Here is a 19,243-nt window from a genome sequence, read left to right on the forward strand (position 1 = left end):
AAAAAAAAAAAAACCCAAACAAAACCAACCCAAAATGTTTTCCCAAAGCCTTCCCGCCGGGGCCGGCCGGGAACGGGCTGTGCTGAGCTGGGCATGGGTTGGAGTTGGCCGAAACTTGGGGCGCGCTGTTCGGGGGGCCGGGGTTTCGGCACCGCCGGTTGTTCCACGCACCGCAACCTGATGCTCGTTTTCGTGTTCATTTTCTGCCTCCCACGTGGGAAGTGACCCGCCGGCTCCCGCTCCCAGCCCCGCGATGCGCGGCGGGGCCGCTGCCCCTCCGCGCCGCCGAGGGACGCCGTGCCGGGACGTGGGTGGCCACGGACCCGTTTCTCTTAAAAGTTTGTGACCCGCGTGGGGGCAGCGCCCGCGAGCGGGCTTTTGCTTCACCGCCCCGATGTTTCACGCGTGAAAAACGCGCACCTTGGGGCAGCAGCCCCCGCGCCCCGGCACTCCTCTACGGAAGCCTTCCCGCGCGGAAAACTTTCCCGCGTGGGGCACCGTGGAGCATCCCCCGCCCCCGCGGGGATGACTTTCCTAAACTTTCTCCCCCCCCCCCCCCCCCCCCAGCGCGGGGCGGCTTTTGTCCGCCCCTCGCCCGTGAGCGGGGGGGGTGTGTGTGGGGGGGGGGTGTGTGTGTGTGTGCGCCCCGTCGGACCGCGGCTGCCGCCGCTCCCGCCCGGTGTCCGTCCGTTCCCCCACCGCAGGTGCGCGGCCGCCGCCACCTTCCCGCGGGGGCGGGGCGGTCCCTCCCCCCCCCCGCATCCCCCCCCGCTCTCCCCTCTCTTCTCTCCCCGCTCCTGCCAAGTTCTCCCCGTCCCCCCCGTCCGTCCCAAGGAGCCTGCCGATTGGGCGCCGGGCCGGGCTCACGTCACTCCGAGCGTGACGTCTAGTCTTCCTGTTTCCTTCAGCTGTGTCTTAAAGTAAATCTTGTGGCGGTGCGGAGCGCTCGCTCGGCTCGGCCAGCCCTGCCCAGCCCAGCCCTGCCCCGCGCCCCGCCGCCCGCGCGCCGCCACGCGCCGCTCCGCGCCGCTCCGCGCCACTCCGCCCCCACCTCCGCGCGCACACACACACACACAGACACACACACACACACACGCTTACACACGCGCACACACTTACACACGCGCCGCTCCGCACGCGCAGCTCCCGCACGCACTCGCCCTCCCTCGCCCGATTATCATATTCATCAAGCGGCGGGGCTCGCCGGCTGCGCGCGCGTGTGTCCGGGTGTCCGTGTGTGTGTGCGTGTGCGTGCGTGTGTGCGTGTGCGGGGCGCGTGTGGTGTGTGCATGTGCGTGTGCGTGTCTGCCTTTCTCTCTTTCCGCCGGCAAACCCCCCCCCGAGGCTCAGTTTCGTCGCCTTTGCACGGAGTAAGTACCCGCTCCCTCTCCGCGCCCCCTCCGTCCCTCCCTGCTTTCTCGGCCTTTTCGGGTCTTTTTTTTTTTTAATTTTCTTTTCTTTTCTTTTTTCTTTTTTTTTTTTTTTTTTTTTAAATTACCACTTGCTTGGGCTGCTTGAAATGGTCTTCTGGGGCCGGGGGGGGGGGGGGGGGGGAGTGGGTGGAAATGAAATCCCCAGCAAAATACTGATGACCGCTACCCAAGCTGCGCTTCTTTTTCCGGGGGGGGGGGTGTGGGTGGGCAAAACCGCGGTGACTTTTCTTAGCCGAGCAGTTTTAATTGCCCGGTAGACAGAGCGGGAAGGGTCTGTGAGCGCCGAGCCCGATGGAGCGCTCACCGGAGCCTGCCCAGGGCTGCGGAGTGAGGGACCTGCTGGTTGGTAGGTGATCCTCCCCCCTTCCCCTCCGCGCGCTCTCGGCCACCTTGTGTGGACCGGTCTTTATTTTATCCCGTGGGTCGGAGCGCGCTTTTGCGGGGACGGAAACCGCAGCGAGTATTCGGCTTCTTTTTTGTTGTTCCGAGCTTCCTCCTCGCCCCCCGGCCCCGCCGGGGTTCCCCATCCCCTGCTTTAAACTCCTGCTCCGGTCCTCTGAGCCTCCTCTTTGTCTTGTTTATTATAGCTGCCTTTCTTTTTGTCTCCTCCAATTTGCTTGTCATTTGCATGTCGCTAGTTCTCCTTTTAAACCCGAACCGGGAAGGGCAGGGACTTTTTCTTCTTCTTCTTCTTCTTCTCCTTGCGATTACTTTTTCATTTCCAAGGGTGGGACGAGCTGCGAATTGTGGAAATGTACAGAAAATGGGATTTGAGTGGTAGGTAGCGAGCACACGAGATCAAATGCAAGTCGCGGGATAAGAGCCTTGATCTGGGCAAAGATTAGGATTATTGGTACTTTCTGGTTGTTTGGTTGTTGTTTGGGTTTTTTCGTCGGGGGAAGGAGGGGGTTTAATTTTTTTTCCTAGCCTTTGATGGAGATCTTTCTTGGCTTTTTTCTTTTTCTGTTAATCGGCTGAGTGATCCGGAGCCACTTTGCCGTGTGTTTAAACGGAGTTCAAGCGCAGGAGGGAACGGTGCTGGGGGGCGTGGGGGCTGCGCGGAGGGGGCGCGCGGGGCTGTCTTTTGGGGTGAGCGGCACGGGATGGGGGGGTTGGGGGGGGGGGGCACCGAAAATGCGGGGCCCGACGGGCAGCCGGGGCACGGTTCCCGGGCAGCGGGCGCTCCGCGGGGGCGGAGCGAGGCCGCCCGGGGGGGGGGGGGGGTCCGCGCGTCTTTGCGGGGGGGAGGTGGGAGGGGAGAAAGTTGCGCGCATCCCCCGCGGTCGCTTTGCAGCGGGGCGGCGGGCAGGGCAGGGCAGGGCAGGGCAGGGCAGGGCAGGGCAGGGCAGAACCGCCGGGGGCCGGGGCGGGGGCGCGGGCAGGTGCGGGGCGGCCGCGGGGGGGGGGGGGGGGGGGGCCGGCCGCCGCCTCCCTGTGCCGCTGGGACGGGCGGCGGGCTCAGCCGGGGGGCAAGGAGCGGGTCGATAAATCAGTATCCGAGACCGGTGTGTGCGCTCGGAAGGCGCGTCCGAGGTGGGATGGAGCTCTCGGCGGGGTCGGTGTCACGTACGTGTGCCCCGTCTGCGGGAAGAACAGATAAGGAGGATATTAACTTAATATCTTTGACAAAGTGGGAGATGTCAGTCACGGCTGGCAGGGGAAAACGGCTGCAGACTAGAGGTGCCCTTGAATGTCGGGCAAAAGTTGCCCGGGTGAGGATTTGGAAACCCGCTGGTTTCCCACAGGTCCCGAGCGCTCGTGGCGAACGCCGTGGCGTTTCTGGCTGCGTGGCGAGTGTCACCCCAAAACCCTCATCCGGGTCTGGGGACGGGCGGGGGGCACGTGGAAGCGCATCCGCGCATCTGTGGCCGTCGCTCGGTGGCGGAAAGGTCCGGTGGTGTCTAATGCAGGGTGCAGAGACGCGGCCTCGTCACCGCGAAGTGTAAAAGCCCAGATTATTTGTCACTTCCATCGTCTGTAGAGGTTTGGCAGTACGCAGGATGAATTATGCGGAGGCAGTTTCCTTACCCGTAGATTTGCATGTGGCGCGTACCCTTTATGTCGTCTTCTCGCAGTTTTTCTGTGAGTTGCCGTCAATCACGTAAAGTTTACGACCACTGCAGCTCGTTTTGCATTTATTTTATCTGCTTTTTGTCCAGAGCTTACCTTTAACAGCAATATCGCATACTGCGAAATGTTTATTAATACTCAAGGGTAGACAGAGTATCAACATTTCATGAGTTGATCTGTGATAAAAAGTACAATGTATATACTTTTTTGCTAACAGCTCCCTATTAAATTATTCTGCAAAGTATCTTGCATTCGCTGAATGGCACTGTCAGTATATACAGTTAACTTTCCTGCCAGTTGAACTCAGAGACCTCCTCAGTTTTATATGACTTGTCTTTTTTTATGATCGGTTGATAAATTAAGATAGTCGTAAGAATGGACACATTTTGAAATTGGAGTTTAATTTGATTCAGGGCACAATTGTAAATACTGCGATTTGTAGTCTCTAGATCATGATTTAATTCTGTCTCAAAGTGCAGCCTAACTGCTGGATTAACTAATTTGAGAATTGTGATTTAATGACATCGGTAGCATGGAAAAAAAAAATCTTGGGAAACTTGGGCCGAGTTTGTAGTAGGAATCTTGCGAACGTTTCAGTATTGTCTCTGCACAGAGACCGTGCGAGTTATTTTCCTCACGATCAGTGAAATAACAAGGACCAAACTGGTTTGAGAGGAGGAAAATGTTTTCAAATTTCTACCTTGAGAAGCTCGATTTCTTTTTTCTCATTTAAAGAATCTGTTTCCTGGAGCGGTGCTGAGCACAGATACATGATGGAGGGCCCTGCATCTCCCCGAAATAAAGGCCTGGACTAACGAGATGCCGAATCCCTCCCGTTAGTGAGCTCTGTCAATTCTCCCGGTAGTCGATGGGCATTCAGGATGTTTGGCATTCACGGGAATCGCTGAATAAATACCTTGCTGGATCGGGCCCTGGCTATCGCAGGGTTCATAAAACAAGGGTGGGTTTTGTGTTTAGGGCTAAAGAGCCGGTAGCGTCGTTTTGAAGTAAATCAGGCTCTAATTTTTACTTCTTAGGGAGAAATCCTAATAAAGTAGTTGTTACTGCGCACGTAGTTGCTCATCATTTCTGCCTCGTTTCAAATTCTTTGATTACATGTCTAAGCTAAGGGAGTTAGATAACCCTTCTCCCAAGAAAACTTGTGTCAGAGCCATACAAAGAGGTAGTACTTTCTCATTAGTGGCTGACGTGATTTCAGCACTGAACAGATCTATGGTGAATAGATGTCATCTGTTCTTCGGATTTTAGCTGTGGTTTTGTGCGTGAAATGCTGTTGACTGGAATAATTTTCATCCTGTGCTTCCTGGCTGATTCTGGCAAAGCCATACCCCGTGTAGCGCTTTAGAGTGAAAGATCTAAATATTTCTATTAGCAGAAGCGTGCTAAATTTCTTGTGTGGTGTTGGCATAACGGGGCCTGACATGAAGCAGGCAGACGCTGGACCAAAAAAAGTAGTCAGCTTGTGAAAAGATAGGAACAATTTGAGCTCTATAATCTGATATCTCCTTGAATTCACCCAGGGATATTTGTCAAGTTTAGCACTTTGCTGCTGTGTATTTAATGGCTGTTTAGGTTAGGCTAGGCTCCCTCAGAGTGGCAGAGGAGGGTGAGTTAGAATTTGCATCTCCTTTGCATCTCATGGGTGTGTGAATTATTCTAGGAGAAAATGATCAGCGTCTTTGTAGATCAAGATGAGTTAACAAAATTGATTACAGAAATTGATTTATTTGTAATGAGTGCGGTTAAATACCTGACATCATACTCCTTTCTAAAGACTGTTCTAGCCAAAGGTTTAGTAACAGTAACTCCTGGATACCTAGAAATTAATCTGTTTCCAGTTAAAATGTCAATGCATATCAAATGGATATGAAATAAACCCTTGTCTGTAGCTGCTGTGCTGTTAAGAGGTTATTCATAGCTACATTTTAATCATATCTCCTTAAACAAAAGTTTTGAAAGCAAATTTGTAAATAAAATACTGCAAGCTGTGTTTATGGATGGACTTAGAACGTGCTGAGGCCCTTGGTATGATTTTTAATTACGTGGGCACGGAAAACGTTCAGTTGCTGAGAAAGCCGCATCGTGCGAGTTGAGGCTCGAGATGTGGAGGGTAAATTTAACATAAACTACACTTGGCATGCAAGGAGTATCAAAAGTGACGTGTAAAGCAAATTTAACCTTCAGAAATTTAAAACTCTGTAACTCGAAAAGAAACGGTGCTTCTGAAGATTTCTACGTAGATCTTGACAACCTAAGCTTTCTTTCTAACTATATATTTCTGGAGAGCTGTACAGAGACAGTAGATGTATGAAATACATAGTTTCGAGACAATGTGCAGCCAAAGTACTACTACTATGTAAAGGTCACAAACTTCCGATTTTTTTTTTCCCCCGCAAGAGTTCCCTATTTATCCACTCCTAATCTAATCAGCCTCGAAGTCTGCCTGTCGTGGCTGGGATTTTGCATCCCGCTGTACGTGCCATTCCGCTTCCCTTGAGGTGTGAGTTGGTTTTGGTCCTCCCAGACCAAAATATTAACTGGCCGTTCAATACCCGTTCTGTTTCGTCAGGCTAAAGTAGAACTATTTCTCATATGTAAGCTGAAAGGCACGTGAGCCTTAAAGCCGGCAGTCTGTAGGCTCGGGATAACACCGGGGCAAATGGGAGACGTTGCTTAATACCCGGGTTAAGTGTACGATAACTCCGATGCTTTCAGCTTCCAGCCAGGGAAGGAGGGGGCATCGCTCCGGAGCACCTCCTGCCGCACGTTTGCGGTGGCAGGAACGGGCAGGCGAGCAGCTGCTGGTACGGGGGCTCGGGGAGAGGAAAATGGACACTGGGGAGGAAGGATGCGTGGCAATGACCTTCCAACCTGGCGCAGGACAGCCTATTTCCTGAGCTGCTGACTCAAGGGTACAGCAAGCCCTCCCCACGCGTGTCCTTGGTTGGGATTGGGCAAGAGAGAGGGAAGCAGTGGTCAGGCACCTCAAATTTGCTGGGAAATGTGCAAAACTTGAAACCTGATGGGAGGTTTTTGGTGTGAGTCTGGGAACTTATTGCTGGATCTCAATCAAGCGTAGCTTGACTACAGAAAAGGAAGGAAAAGCGTGAAGGTTTTCAGTGTTGGTGCTTGGGGTGGGTTTTTTTCCTATTGGCAAGTATTATCTTTATGGAGAATGCCTTTAGAATATCTTACGTGCAGTAAGCAAGAGCTCTTTTAGTTATCTCGCAATTAGTTCATATCGCTTCCAAATGAACACCACTAGACTGAAAGGTCAACCTTGACCCTGGTTTATTCTGTGCCAGTATCGCCTGCTTAAAAACTCCGGCGGTGGTCGCCCCTTTCCGCCCCCTGAGGACTTGGCCGTTTATTTCCAAAAACAACCCTTCTGAAATGCCAGCTCCTCAGATTTTTTTTTTAGATGAAGACCTAATTGCAAGAGCCTGATTCTGCCCCCTGAAAAACACCATTTGCATTAATTGAGAGAAAGCAGGAGACGGTCTCTTCCAAGACGTACTGCCAAGCAGGGCCCGATGCTACCACTCGCACGTAAGAGGATTTTGGTATCCCTGGGCTCCAGGGGAATTGCTTGCAGGGTGGGATGCTACCTGGCCTGCAGGTGGTAGAGCTGGGCCCCTGCAGCAAAACTCCTTGTTATTTTATTATTATTGTGAGGTCTCCAAACTTCACTTGCTTAATGTGCTTCTTGATAAGGAACAATCTCTGAAGGCAGCGTCCTGATAACGGGGTAAGGCTCTGGATTTCCCATCTGAATTCATGCCTTTTTTTTTTTTTAAATTTTTATCATTCTTTGCTTTCCTGTATGCAAGGAGCCAGTAATGTAAACAAACATCATGTCCCTTGCATAACTGTCTCTGACACCAAACCTCTGAAAATTCTTTTAGTACATCCAGAATACGTGGGCAAAGGCTGCAGAATAAACATAATGTTTCAAAGTATTAAAAGCTTTTTTTTTTTTTTTTTTTTTTCCATCCTGGTTGCAAACTAAGCATTGACTACTGTCTTGATTTTACAGATTATTTCATGCTGAAATTATGCCTATTTGCATGGATAGTCATTCTTTAAAACTAGCCACAGATGCAGTCCTAGGGAGCACGTAGATGTTTTTACAGGTGAACCGAAAGAGATGGGAGCAATTCCAAAAAGTCTGCATGCTGCCTTTGGCAATATACCCTGTTATTGTGAAGATTGTGCTCTGTTAAGCAAATGTAAAGTTTAATATTAGATAAGCGTCGCATGAAAATTATTTTAATTTTCCTCAGCGTTGAATTTTAAGAAACAGGAAAGAGTATCTAGTGCTTTATGTGCAATGTGAGTTTAGCATCACTAGTTAATAAGTCACAAATTATGTCAAGAGCCTTTTACAAAATGCAAGGAAGTGTGTTATCTTTTTATGCTGTGTTCCTGGGAAACAATGAGAGTTCATATAAAGAGAAGGTATCTTCCTTTCTCACGCAGCTGATTGATGTTATTTCTTTCATCTTTCCCTATTTTTTCTCATCTTTTCTGCATGTCACAGGAAATAAGATTCTGTGTATTCAAAATATTACATGTGAAAAGGGCTTCACTGGGCATTTGAGATACTGTTCTTGGAGATTTTTCTAAAGCAGAGAGATGTGACACTGAACATGTCTCGTTTCTGCTATGCAAAAAATTTATCGTCATGTATTTTAGTGTACGAAAGAGCAGAATCTTCAGCCTTTGGTAGCGGGGCTTGCTTGGAGAATATAAGTTAAGAAAAGGGAAGGAATGTATGGGGAATTCAAAACACTGTCATGGCTAGTCAGTGGTACGTACGAGGCTGTGTTAACGAACTACATTTTGGCCTTTATTTGATCACATCTCTGTAAATATTATAATCTTGGCCATAAAATATTTTAAGGCATTTTTGCTTTGCTGAATAAATGTTTCCCTAATGATTTAAGAGAGGGTTGTTTTTTTTCCCCAGTGTAAGCGTAAGTGCGTCTATGATTTCTTTGCCTTTCACATACACACATACTATCCTACCTACAATTAAGTGAAAGTTGTTGTTTTGACCTTCGAATGTTTATTTACCAGTTTTTATCTCTCTTTAAAAAGTAAAACTACAATTACGGTTTTTACATTGCAATTGAATTTTTTTAATCCAAATTTTATACAATTTCTTGTTTTAACAATAAATCTTAAATAAGGAGTACTTTCATCTTCTTTTGTAACATGTATCTCAATGCCCTAAATTTAATCAATTGGTTGTCAGAGGCTGTGTTCTTCTAATCTACTCTTTCTTCTGAAGATAAACAGTATCATTTTAGGCATTTGTGCAAGAGAATCATATTACTGGTGCTTAAGCAGTTTTTGCTTTTTTAAATCTTAATCCATCTTAAACCAGTGGAGCAGAAATATTTAAAAATGTTTCATTTCAAGCAGAGTGCATAATAAATTACAATAATTGTAATGTGCCATAAATCCCAGAGCCTATGCATTTTGCATTTTATTCAGGATTGAGGTCAGGAAATTTGGAGAAATTTAAAGAAAATGATTCATCAGTCCTTTTGTTCTGTTGGCCAGGGTCCCAGGATTCTTGAGCTGAGCCCAGCTGACAAGCTTTTGAAGATGGCACAATAACAGTCCAGTGATGCCTGACCATGACAGCACAGCCCTCTTAAGCAGGCAAACCAAGAGAAGAAGAGTTGACATTGGAGTGAAAAGGACGGTAGGGACAGCATCTGCATTTTTTGCAAAGGCAAGAGCAACGTTTTTTAGTGCCATGAATCCCCAAGGTTCAGAGCAGGATGTCGAGTATTCAGTGGTGCAGCATGCAGATGGGGAAAAGTCAAATGTACTCCGCAAGCTGCTGAAGAGGGCGAACTCATATGAAGATGCCATGATGCCTTTTCCAGGAGCAACCATAATTTCCCAGCTGTTGAAAAATAACATGAACAAAAATGGTGGCACGGAGCCCAGTTTCCAAGCCAGCGGTCTCTCTAGTACAGGCTCAGAAGTACATCAGGAGGATGTATGCAGCAACTCTTCAAGAGACAGCCCCCAAGAGTGTCTTTCCCCTTTTGGCAGGCCGACTATGAGCCAGTTTGATGTGGATCGGTTATGCGACGAGCACCTGAGAGCTAAACGCGCCCGGGTTGAGAATATAATTCGGGGTATGAGCCATTCCCCCAGCGTGGCATTAAGGGGCAATGAAAACGAAAGAGAAATAGCTCCGCAGTCTGTGAGTCCCCGAGAAAGTTACAGAGAAAACAAACGCAAGCAAAAGCTGCCGCAGCAGCAGCAGCAGAGTTTCCAGCAGCTGGTTTCGGCGAGGAAAGAGCAGAAGCGAGAGGAGCGCAGACAGCTGAAGCAGCAGCTGGAGGACATGCAGAAGCAGCTGCGCCAGCTGCAGGAGAAGTTCTACCAGATCTATGACAGTACCGACTCCGAAAATGATGAAGATGGCAACCTGTCTGAAGACAGCATGCGCTCCGAAACCATGGATGCGAGGGCTGGCGACTCCGTTGGCAGGTCGGACAACGAGATGTGCGAGCTGGACCCGGGGCAGTTCATCGACCGGGCGCGGGCCCTCATCCGGGAGCAGGAGATCGCAGAGAACAAGCCGAAAAGAGAAGGTCCCAAGGAGAAGGAGCAAGGGCCGAACGCCTTCCACCCCGAAGGCAAACACTTGGCCGAGACGCTGAAGCAGGAGCTCAACACCGCCATGTCACAAGTTGTGGACACGGTGGTCAAGGTTTTCTCGTCCAAGCCCTCCCGCCAGCTTCCTCAGGTCTTCCCGCCTCTCCAGATCCCGCAGGCGAGGTTCGCCGTCAACGGAGAGAACCACAACTTCCACACGGCCAACCAGCGCCTGCAGTGCTTTGGGGACGTCATCATTCCCAACCCCCTCGACACCTTCGGCAGCGTCCCCATGCCCGGTGCCACCGACCAAACCGAAGCGCTGCCCCTCGTCGTCCGCAAAAACTCCTCCGACCAATCCGCCTCGGCCCCGCCGGCCGGCGGCCATCATGCCTCCCTGCACCAGTCCCCGCTCTCGGCCACAACCGGCTTCTCCACCTCCTCCTTCCGCCACCCCTTCCCGCTGCCCCTCATGGCCTACCCCTTCCAGAGCCCCCTGGGCGCCCCATCGGCCTCCTTCCCGGGGAAAGAGCGCGCCTCCCCCGAATCCCTTGACCTGACCCGGGAGACCACCAGCCTGAGGACCAAGATGTCATCGCACCACATGAACCACCACCCCTGCTCGCCGGCCCACCCCCCCAGCGCCGCCGAGGGCCTCTCCTTGTCCCTCATAAAGTCCGAGTGCGGTGACCTGCAAGACATGTCCGAAATCTCACCCTATTCGGGAAGTGCAATATCCTTTTCGAAAGACGAGCGATAACCCGGCAGTGGCCGGTGGGAGAGGACGATGCCATGCCCGTGCCCCGAGGCTTCCCCCGGGCGCTGCGGGAGTGGGGCACTCACGGAGGAGCGGGCGGGGGGCTTGGTGAGGCCAAATAAAACGCCGGGTGTTGACTCACAGTGCTGCTTCAGCAACGGTTCACATAAAAAAGCCACCGGCCCTCCCCAAGCCTTTTAGACCGTCCCCTGGGGTCAGAAAGCGAGCCAAGCTCACGAGCCGGGTGCCAGTGGGTTTCCCTGGGCTGGTGGGTCCTTCCCCAGGCGGGGAGCTGATCGAGGGGGTATCGCCCTCGGCTGAAAACCGTTTGAGCCACGGCCGCCTCCTTTCCCTCCCCTGCCAGGCCAACGCGCGACCCATGTTAATGGTGTCGTGGCTGGGGCTCGCAGAGAGCCGCGGTCCGGTCATCGTGAGCCTTCAGCTCTCAAGCGCGTAAGGGAATCGAAGCACAAAAGACGCAGGTACTGATATATTCAGGCTGCATCAAGTTCTTTCCCCCACCCAGAGGTCTATTCCTCAGCCCTTGTGCAGCTGCCTGCTATGCATGATTAACCTCTGTTCAGCCATACACAGAAATCTTTTGTCCTAACATACACAAAGCAAATTATTTTGGAAAGCTAGAGAGAACAATTAAATATAAAACTTCAGCTGTATTAAATTTACAGGACACTTCTCCTGCTTAAAAAAAGAGATGATAATAAAATCTCTCTTTTTAGCTCAATAGCAGGCTTTAGTTAGGGGGGGGGGAGAAATCCGTCTCTGCCTTTATTTAGGCATATCCAGACATAGTAATGATCTTTTCTTCTTTTTTCCTGGAAACTAGTATTACTTTTTTTTTTTTTTCTTTTTTTTAGCAATAACACTTCCCACTCCTTCCATCTTTTCCCCTAATATGCTTTTTGGTCAAAAGATTATTCTTCCAAGTACAGTCATATCAAAAGTGAATAAAATACCATGTCTGCCCAATGCTAAAATTGAGGATTTTGCATGAAGGGTAGATCGATGTTTTTTCCCGGCTCCAAGACCCCAGCAGAAGGCAACAGCACAAGCACAGAATCATAGATGCAGCTCATTTCAGTCCCAAGTTGATGAAAGTAATTGCGACTGAATAACTCTGCCCCGCCCCGTGTGATGGTAGCGATGCTGAGGAACTCGTCCCCTTTCCAGGGGTACCGTGTGAAGGCAGATGCCCGAGGCTGTGCCCCATCTCTGGGTATCTTCTAGGCAATTAATAACTCTGGTGGGTTTAGCTTAATTTAACCACATTTTCTGTAGATGTGTTAAATCCTCAGGAGGGTGCTGGCCCAGCTTGAGACCCACCGGTTACTGGGCTTCCCATCCCTCCCATGGCAGTGAGCGCCACTGGGACGAAGGCAGGTGCTGCAGGTCCAGAGCCCATCACCACCAGTCTTTGATCTAACTTAGGTCAAGTCTGAGTCAAGAATTGCTGCTGCCTGACCTGTATGAATAGTCCCGTTTCTGTAGGGGGAAGTGTTCCCCGTTTGAAAGCACCTTCCTTGGCTGTTGGTGTTTTTGAGAGCCAGCTGGTAATGGGCATGGTGTTTGAGGGACCTCTTTCCCGAAAGAGGATTTCTCTGTTGCACTGGTAGCAGGGAAATCTTCTCCTCGCCATATACATTGTACGGCTAAACAGAGGAGTTGGTCTAAATCCAGCATCACTCGCAGTTACTGCCGGTTACTTTTGGAGATCCGAACCGAAAATCTCTCCCGCGTATTGAAATGCAAGCTGCGATGCTCGGAAAGCAGTCCCGAGGTCAGCAGGAGTGGCAGCCAAGGGCAAGACTCACACCAGAGCAATTTTAAGTAATTTTTCCCAAACAGTACAGGGCATACTAATTGTTTTTGTATAAAAGTAGTTCTCCCATCTTGGGAGAGGAGTGAGCAGAGGTGAAAAATGCCAAGTGGGTGAACTAGGAGTAGTTGTGGGGCTGCACGTGATCCTCTCCACCTGTGGAGCATCTCTCCCTCGCCCCTTTCTCCCCCTTTCTCCCGCTCAGTCTCGCTGGCCATCACTAACGGAGCTTGTTGCTTCTACTGAAACAGGGGGTGCGAAAGCCCCCACCGCTCCCAGGCTTAGCGGGAGGAAACGCTGAGTGACTCCTTTCCTCCTCCCTTGCCTCACTTCTTCCCCTGCCATTGTCAAAGCGCTCCGACGTGCCCACCTAGAGGCTATTGCAGGCTGCAGTTTGGTCTGGGGTTAGAGACAGACCTCTCAGGACAAACAGGTTTGTTAAAGAGCACTTCTACACGGCGTGCACCCTGGTATACCGCTCGGCTGTGGGGACGGATGGTTTTTTTTCTAGCAGCGGTTTGCTTGGCCAGGTAGCTTGCGGTTTCCAGGGAAAGGCGCAGTATGGAGGTTGGTTGGTTTGTGATCGATTCTGTTGTGGCATTTTTATTTTACATGCTTGAATGTGCATGTATAGGGAATACATTTCTTGAGAGAAGCAGATCTTTCTTCCCTTGAGAAAGCAACATCTGTTTTCCTGGACAATACAGCCAGGATGAGAACATTAAGACTAGCAGATACAGCCAAGTTCAGGTTTTAGTACTATGCTGAAACACTGACTTAGCCTGGTTTTGGTTGGGTTTTGTTTTGTTTTGTTCTTTTTTATTTAACCAACGCCTGTAAAATATATCTGATAGTTCTTCGCTGAATTGCAGAAGGAAATGGTTAATGTTTGCGTATGTTGCTAAACAAGATAAGATGCACCTGCAGCATGAATTCCCATCTTGGTCATGAATGCAGTCTGTATCTTTGCAAACTAATCTGTTTAATCAAATATTAAGTTTTATTCAAATTCCAGAAGAAACAGACAGCGAATTGTTTTCCTGCATGGTCTTCCTTTGTCATGCATCCTCTTTGCATCTCAAGAAAAATAGCCTTGTTCAGTCCCAAAACATTTGCATAGATCAAAATTGAAGCACAACAGTAGTTTGTGTGCTGTTAAGACATCTGTAAAGGTGAAGAAGTTGAGCGTGCTCTCCCTGGCAGGAGGGCTTTAAAACATTAGTGAAACTTTCTACAATTCTATTTATTTTTAAACAGAATTCCAATCCAACTGGAATGAGTTTCACAGTCCCAATATGTGAAGGCTATAATTAGTGAATTACAACATTTTGAAATTAGGAGTTATTACATCTGACTAGAATTAAACTAATTAAACTTTTTTTTTTTTAAAAAAAAGCGATTGTACAGCAAGCTGGATAACTCCGTGCTGTTGATGAAACCTGGGCGATGAACAAATACTTCCCAGCCTGCCCGTTCTTTGGAGGCTCTTGAAGATGCTGGGAGATACAGCTATTTGGAGCTTTGCTGATTAAAAGCACCTGAGGTGTAACTTAAGGAGCAGCTTGGCTTTGCTAGCGCAGATTTTTGACCTGATACAGCCTATTCTTACCTCTTTTCCTTCAGCTTAATACGTGTGTGGGCTAGAAAAGCTTGTTAGAGCATTTGTGGGAGCTCAGGCTGAGAGTAACAGGAGTGAAAGATCATCTCCACTGAAAAATATTTTTGCAAAAGAGGTGCGTTACCTGGGAGGATTGAAGTGCAAATGAGGCAAATGCAGTGCAATACCACCCCTGCGCTTCTCCAGTTAAAACGCCCAAGACCATGTACGTGTTTCGTTCCCAGCCTTTCGCTTGCTATTTCTTTGCGTTTTGCCTTTTTGCTGCTGCTGCTGCGTTAGGTGGGGCTACGACGTGCTGTGTAAACGCACGACGCCGAGACTCGCAGGTTGTTTGAACACCGCTTTAGGTTCAGCTGCAGTGTACTGTTCCTCTGATCTTTTGTGTTCCTGAGCAGATGTCTTTCATTAATTTATGGATTTATCATCTTTTCTTTCGCTCCTTTTTTTTTTCTTTCCTTTTTTTTTTTTTTTTTTTTTTTTACACCTGGCAGCTGGCTCAAGTTTCAGCAGTTATTGTCTATTTTGCATTACCCATAGAATTGAATGTCATCTGTCTTCACAAAGCTATAGCTAAGAGAATTGAGGCAAGCCACACGAGCTGCTGGGACAGAGCTTGTTTGCGTTCCATTCGGCACCCCTCCTCCCTTTACCTCCTTAATATTTATTTGTGCTCGTTTTCTTTCCTGGCCTTGAATGGGGCTTAGCTCGTGTTCGGTACAGCTGTATGTTTACTGAATCTATTTCATCATGAGTCATTGTGCGTGTGTAAGTATCCTGGAAACAGCTAGTGCTTTCTTGGAAGAACAGTTGCTTTTCAGCCCAAGCACTTAAAAAGGAAATTAAGCAATTGGTCAGTTCAGGTTTTTTTCTGAAATAGCAATGGGTTATCTAATTCTTAGCTATACGTCTGTCATTAACTATTTTTTGCTAGGTTATTACAGATCGTATCTTTTATCACAGTAAAGCGTTAACCTTAGGATCAAGATATACAGATTTATTGCATATTTGATATCGCTTTAAGGCTGCCAAGTGCTTAAGAACAAGTATAATTTTAATAAAAAATGGATTTCTGGGAATTTGAGTCTCAGAACATCTTTTAATACATGTTTCATTCAATATCAATATCCTCTGGCATTAGAGCAGAAAATATTTAAAAATCCTAAATGCAGAAGGAATCCAAATGCTTAGACAACTGTCTAATATGCTTAAATCCAGCAAATATGAGAGCTTTTTTTGAAAGTTTAAGTCCATCTTTGAGCTTGCATTGAAAGAGAATATATACTCCAAACCCAGTATTAACATGTTGTCAGCGTCAGAGGAATCACAAATCAAGGAGACTTAGGATTTTTATTTTTATTTTCTTTTACTTATTGGCGTTCCCCTTCGGACCCCCACTTTCCTGAAAGGATCACATAACAAAATGGATTTCTGGTGTAGAAGTTTTGATTTGTCTAAAACTCTTATCGCTAAGCAATAGGTGACAGCTTGCTACTATTATTTCACTTACGTATTTTGACAGATGGCACTGCAGAGTGTAATGCTCTTTTAGACTTCTCTATCAGTCTAATGGAGGTAACTGGAGGTTCTTTCAACTCTTCTCTTGGCACAAGAAGTATGTCAGTCATAAATTATCTTCTTTGTAATCATTAAGCATCTAAAACAAAATGCAAGTTCAGCTGAGCCGTTTTCCATGTACTTCCAGATAATAAGAGGTTTTTAAACTAATATTGTCCATGACTTTTTTTTCTTTTTAAATGCTACATTTTTCCAATCTAAAAATGAACCTTGTGACTGAAATAAAGGGAGGGGGTTTCAGTAGATTTCACGAATTAGAGAAAAAGGAATTCTGCTGAAAAAGCCTAGCTAATCAGCGGCAGCAGTAGCCTGCTGATAAAAATTAGTCTGGGTTTCCCGTCTCGAGGCCTGGAGTGAGATGTTCTGTGCTGACGTGTGCCCGGCAGTAAGGTGGAAGAGGCACCTTGGCTGCAGCGCATCTGTCAACTTGGTTGACCTTCCGCCCGCCGTAAGGTGTGAACCGAGTGAAATTTTCAACAATTGTGTTTAGGAGAACCAGTCCTTAGAGAAGCTTCTGGGAAGAACCCTTAATTGACCTTGTGGGGGCCACATTGATTTTCTCCACGTGCATCTTCATTTCTGATAAATTATAAAGCCATTAATTTGCTGAGGAAATGGCAGGGCCAGCCTGCGGCACAGATGTGACCAGAGCCGTCCTAGCACGCAGTACACAAAAGGGAGCCAAGAAGCTGGGAGAAAAATCAGCAAGCCGAGATTGTTATGGTTAGCTTCACATTCCCTTGGGAACTCTTTTAGTTGCTTCTGTTTACAGATCTAAAAGGTAATGATGTTTCCAGGATAAATAGGCTGCCTTATAGGGTAAGTGGCCATTTATTGATCTGCTAGCCCACATTTATCGATTGGTTAGCCCCAAATACAGCTTCATGCTCCGAGGAGTTAACTGTGTAAATCAGGAGGCGACAAGTTTGGGGGGGGGGGGAATTGAGTGGCAGAGGGGCTCCGCCTGGGACAAATTTCCCTTTGCTTGCCCAGGCAGCCACTGGAGCAAAGCACCAGCAGGATTAGAGAGAGTTACTCGGGATGTTAACATTTATCGTCACGAATGAAACAGGTGAAATGTACTGACTGTACAAAACATTGCTCAAAATGATGAAGCGCCTCCGATTGTCTTACAAGCATTAGTTTTATTTCGTGCAAGCAGCACACCGCTGAGAGAAGAAATAAACTTTAGCTGGAATTGCGAAGGAGAGGGAGAAAAAGCTTCCGATAAGTTTTCGGCGGCACATGCTTCGTGCATTTGTTTCCTTAGCAACAAGTGAACATACATATGGTACGCAAGCCGTAAACTTGCAAGATTCCTGAGATCCGGCACCAAAACTGATAGGAAATACAGGATTTAAGTTACGCGGCCTCGCATCCCTCCTTTAGCTGTCTTACAGAAAATTACAGCGCAGCAATTTAAATGTTAATATTTCCTCCTGTAGTCTGGGGAACCATAGAGTATTTAAGGGGGCACTTTGCTAGCTCTGTACGTTAAGAAACGGCTTTCTCAAGAACAGCATTTTCCTTTACTAATTCAATCCTACATGCAGGAAGGCTTGTCACCGAATCACTTGAAAAAGGCCAAGCTCATGTTCTTTTACACCCGGTACCCAAGTTCCAATATGCTGAAAACCTACTTCTCAGACGTAAAGGTAAGAAAATCTCTTCCCCCTCCCCCCGCCTCTCTCCTTACTGCATGCTATATTTGCTCATGAAAAGGTATCATGTTATCATATTAGAGATTAATAATATTTCTGGGTACGCAAAGGTTACAGCTGACTTTATGCGCTTGCTCTTCCTGTTGAGGTGTACCCTGCTTGTGCCTAGGTGAGGAAAGGGGATGTTTTTAAAATAAAAATAAAAAATCGTCAAAATTTCAGAGCAAAGTAAGAATAATTATTGCAGGAAATGAAATATTTTTCATTATACATATCCTATTAAAAAAGGCGATGTCGGTGGTGGTAGAAATGTACTTCCAAGAACATTTTGGAGCAGTTCTCAAGTGCTCCCTTATTGTTTCATTTCGGTTGGTTTCCTCATATTTGTGCTTACATAAGCAGAGTGTAGAATCCCTTTCTTTCTGTCAAAAAGAAACAGTACATTGAAATTCTCCATGCAGAAGCTGCTTAAAAACAAAAGTGATGATTGTCTCTTATTTACAACTTAATTTGTTGTTGATGCAGAGTACACTGAGCATAAGGAGGATGAATAAAGTGACAGATTCAGGCCACATTATTCAAATGAGGATATGAAAGCTGTCGACATACAGCTGCATCCTCCCTCATTCTACAGAATATTAGGACCTCCTGATTTTTTTTCTAAAAGTAATTGTTCCTTCACATCAACTTGATTTTGTGTTAATCATCTAAGTTTTTTTTAAAAAAACACATAGATTGGGTTCTAATGATTATAATGGCATACATGGTGTCATTATCTAAGTAACTTTATAAACATTACATTAGCTTAAATTAGTTTGTTACATTCCCCCGCCCCCAAACAAATTGCAGAGATCCTTCTTTTAATTACTTTCGGGTTATGGAGTTTTTCGGTCTTAGTGGAAGATTATCCCACAGGTTTGTGAACTTGGCCCAGTTTCTGCTGATCAGTTCTCTTTGGTCAAGTTTCTTGGCAGTTTTCCCCTTTATTTTTTTCATCTAACGTTGCATGCGCTTGCACATCTCAGTGCGCTCCTGCCCCTCACAGCCGTGCCCTTGGAGGTTCCTCTTATTCAATGCCATGTGCCGAGCGGATGATGACATTTATAAAAAGGGGGGGGGGGGCAGGGAAGCAATACAGGCACTTCCTAGGCTAAATGGCCGGTCAAGAATCATTAAACACACACAAAAAAAAGCTGCGAATGGCGCAGCGGGCCAAGTGGAGGGTTTGCTGTCAGAGTGGATCCACCTGGAATGGAAGAATCGGAGGGAGCGTTTCAGGCGACGCTGCTCCGACGAGCTGCGCGGCCAGATGTAACGCTGGCAACGCTGCTCGGGAGGGTCCTGCTCTGGGGGTACCCTGCGCCTTCGCCCCGAGGTGTTAGCATGGCCAGGTACACGGAGGTAGGGATGGTTTTTTCCCTGGCATTGCTGCTTTTTTCCCTCTTTTTAAGAAGATACGTACTTGCGTGTTTGCACACATACACTACTTTGTCTTCTGACAAAGTTGTGTAATATGCAGAAATTCACTTTTGTGCCACCTTACATTTAAACAGCACCAGGAGAAACCCAAAAGGGCTTTACAAACCACCTGCGTGGGATGGCGTCATTCGCCCAAAAGCGAACGCAGCCATCTCCCTGGGCACACATGAA

General features: G+C 47.7%; 1 protein-coding gene across 10 annotated transcripts in view; it reads left to right on the top strand.

The window, feature by feature from the left end:
• The first annotated feature begins 1,143 nt into the window (after nt 1–1,143).
• PROX1 (prospero homeobox 1) overlaps nt 1,144–19,243 on the top strand; it is a 50,126-nt gene continuing 32,026 nt past the window's right edge. For 2 of the 10 annotated variants that reach the window (XM_075749233.1, XM_075749243.1), the window contains exons 1-3: nt 1,155–1,370; nt 9,093–10,881; nt 17,480–17,587. In XM_075749233.1, the coding sequence (XP_075605348.1) occupies nt 9,160–10,881; nt 17,480–17,587 (1,830 nt within the window). In that variant the 5' untranslated portion in view covers nt 1,155–1,370; nt 9,093–9,159. Of the gene's footprint in view, nt 1,371–1,693; nt 1,761–1,843; nt 1,894–2,119; nt 2,211–2,906; nt 2,967–3,022; nt 6,659–6,680; nt 7,273–7,300; nt 7,983–9,092; nt 10,882–17,479; nt 17,588–19,243 lie in introns of those variants that run through there. The other 8 variants (XM_075749242.1, XM_075749235.1, XM_075749238.1 and 5 more) reach the window with 8 other exon arrangements.

Source organism: Balearica regulorum, chromosome 3 (genome assembly GCF_011004875.1).
Source record: "Balearica regulorum gibbericeps isolate bBalReg1 chromosome 3, bBalReg1.pri, whole genome shotgun sequence".
In the NCBI taxonomy this organism is placed as follows: domain Eukaryota; kingdom Metazoa; phylum Chordata; class Aves; order Gruiformes; family Gruidae; genus Balearica; species Balearica regulorum.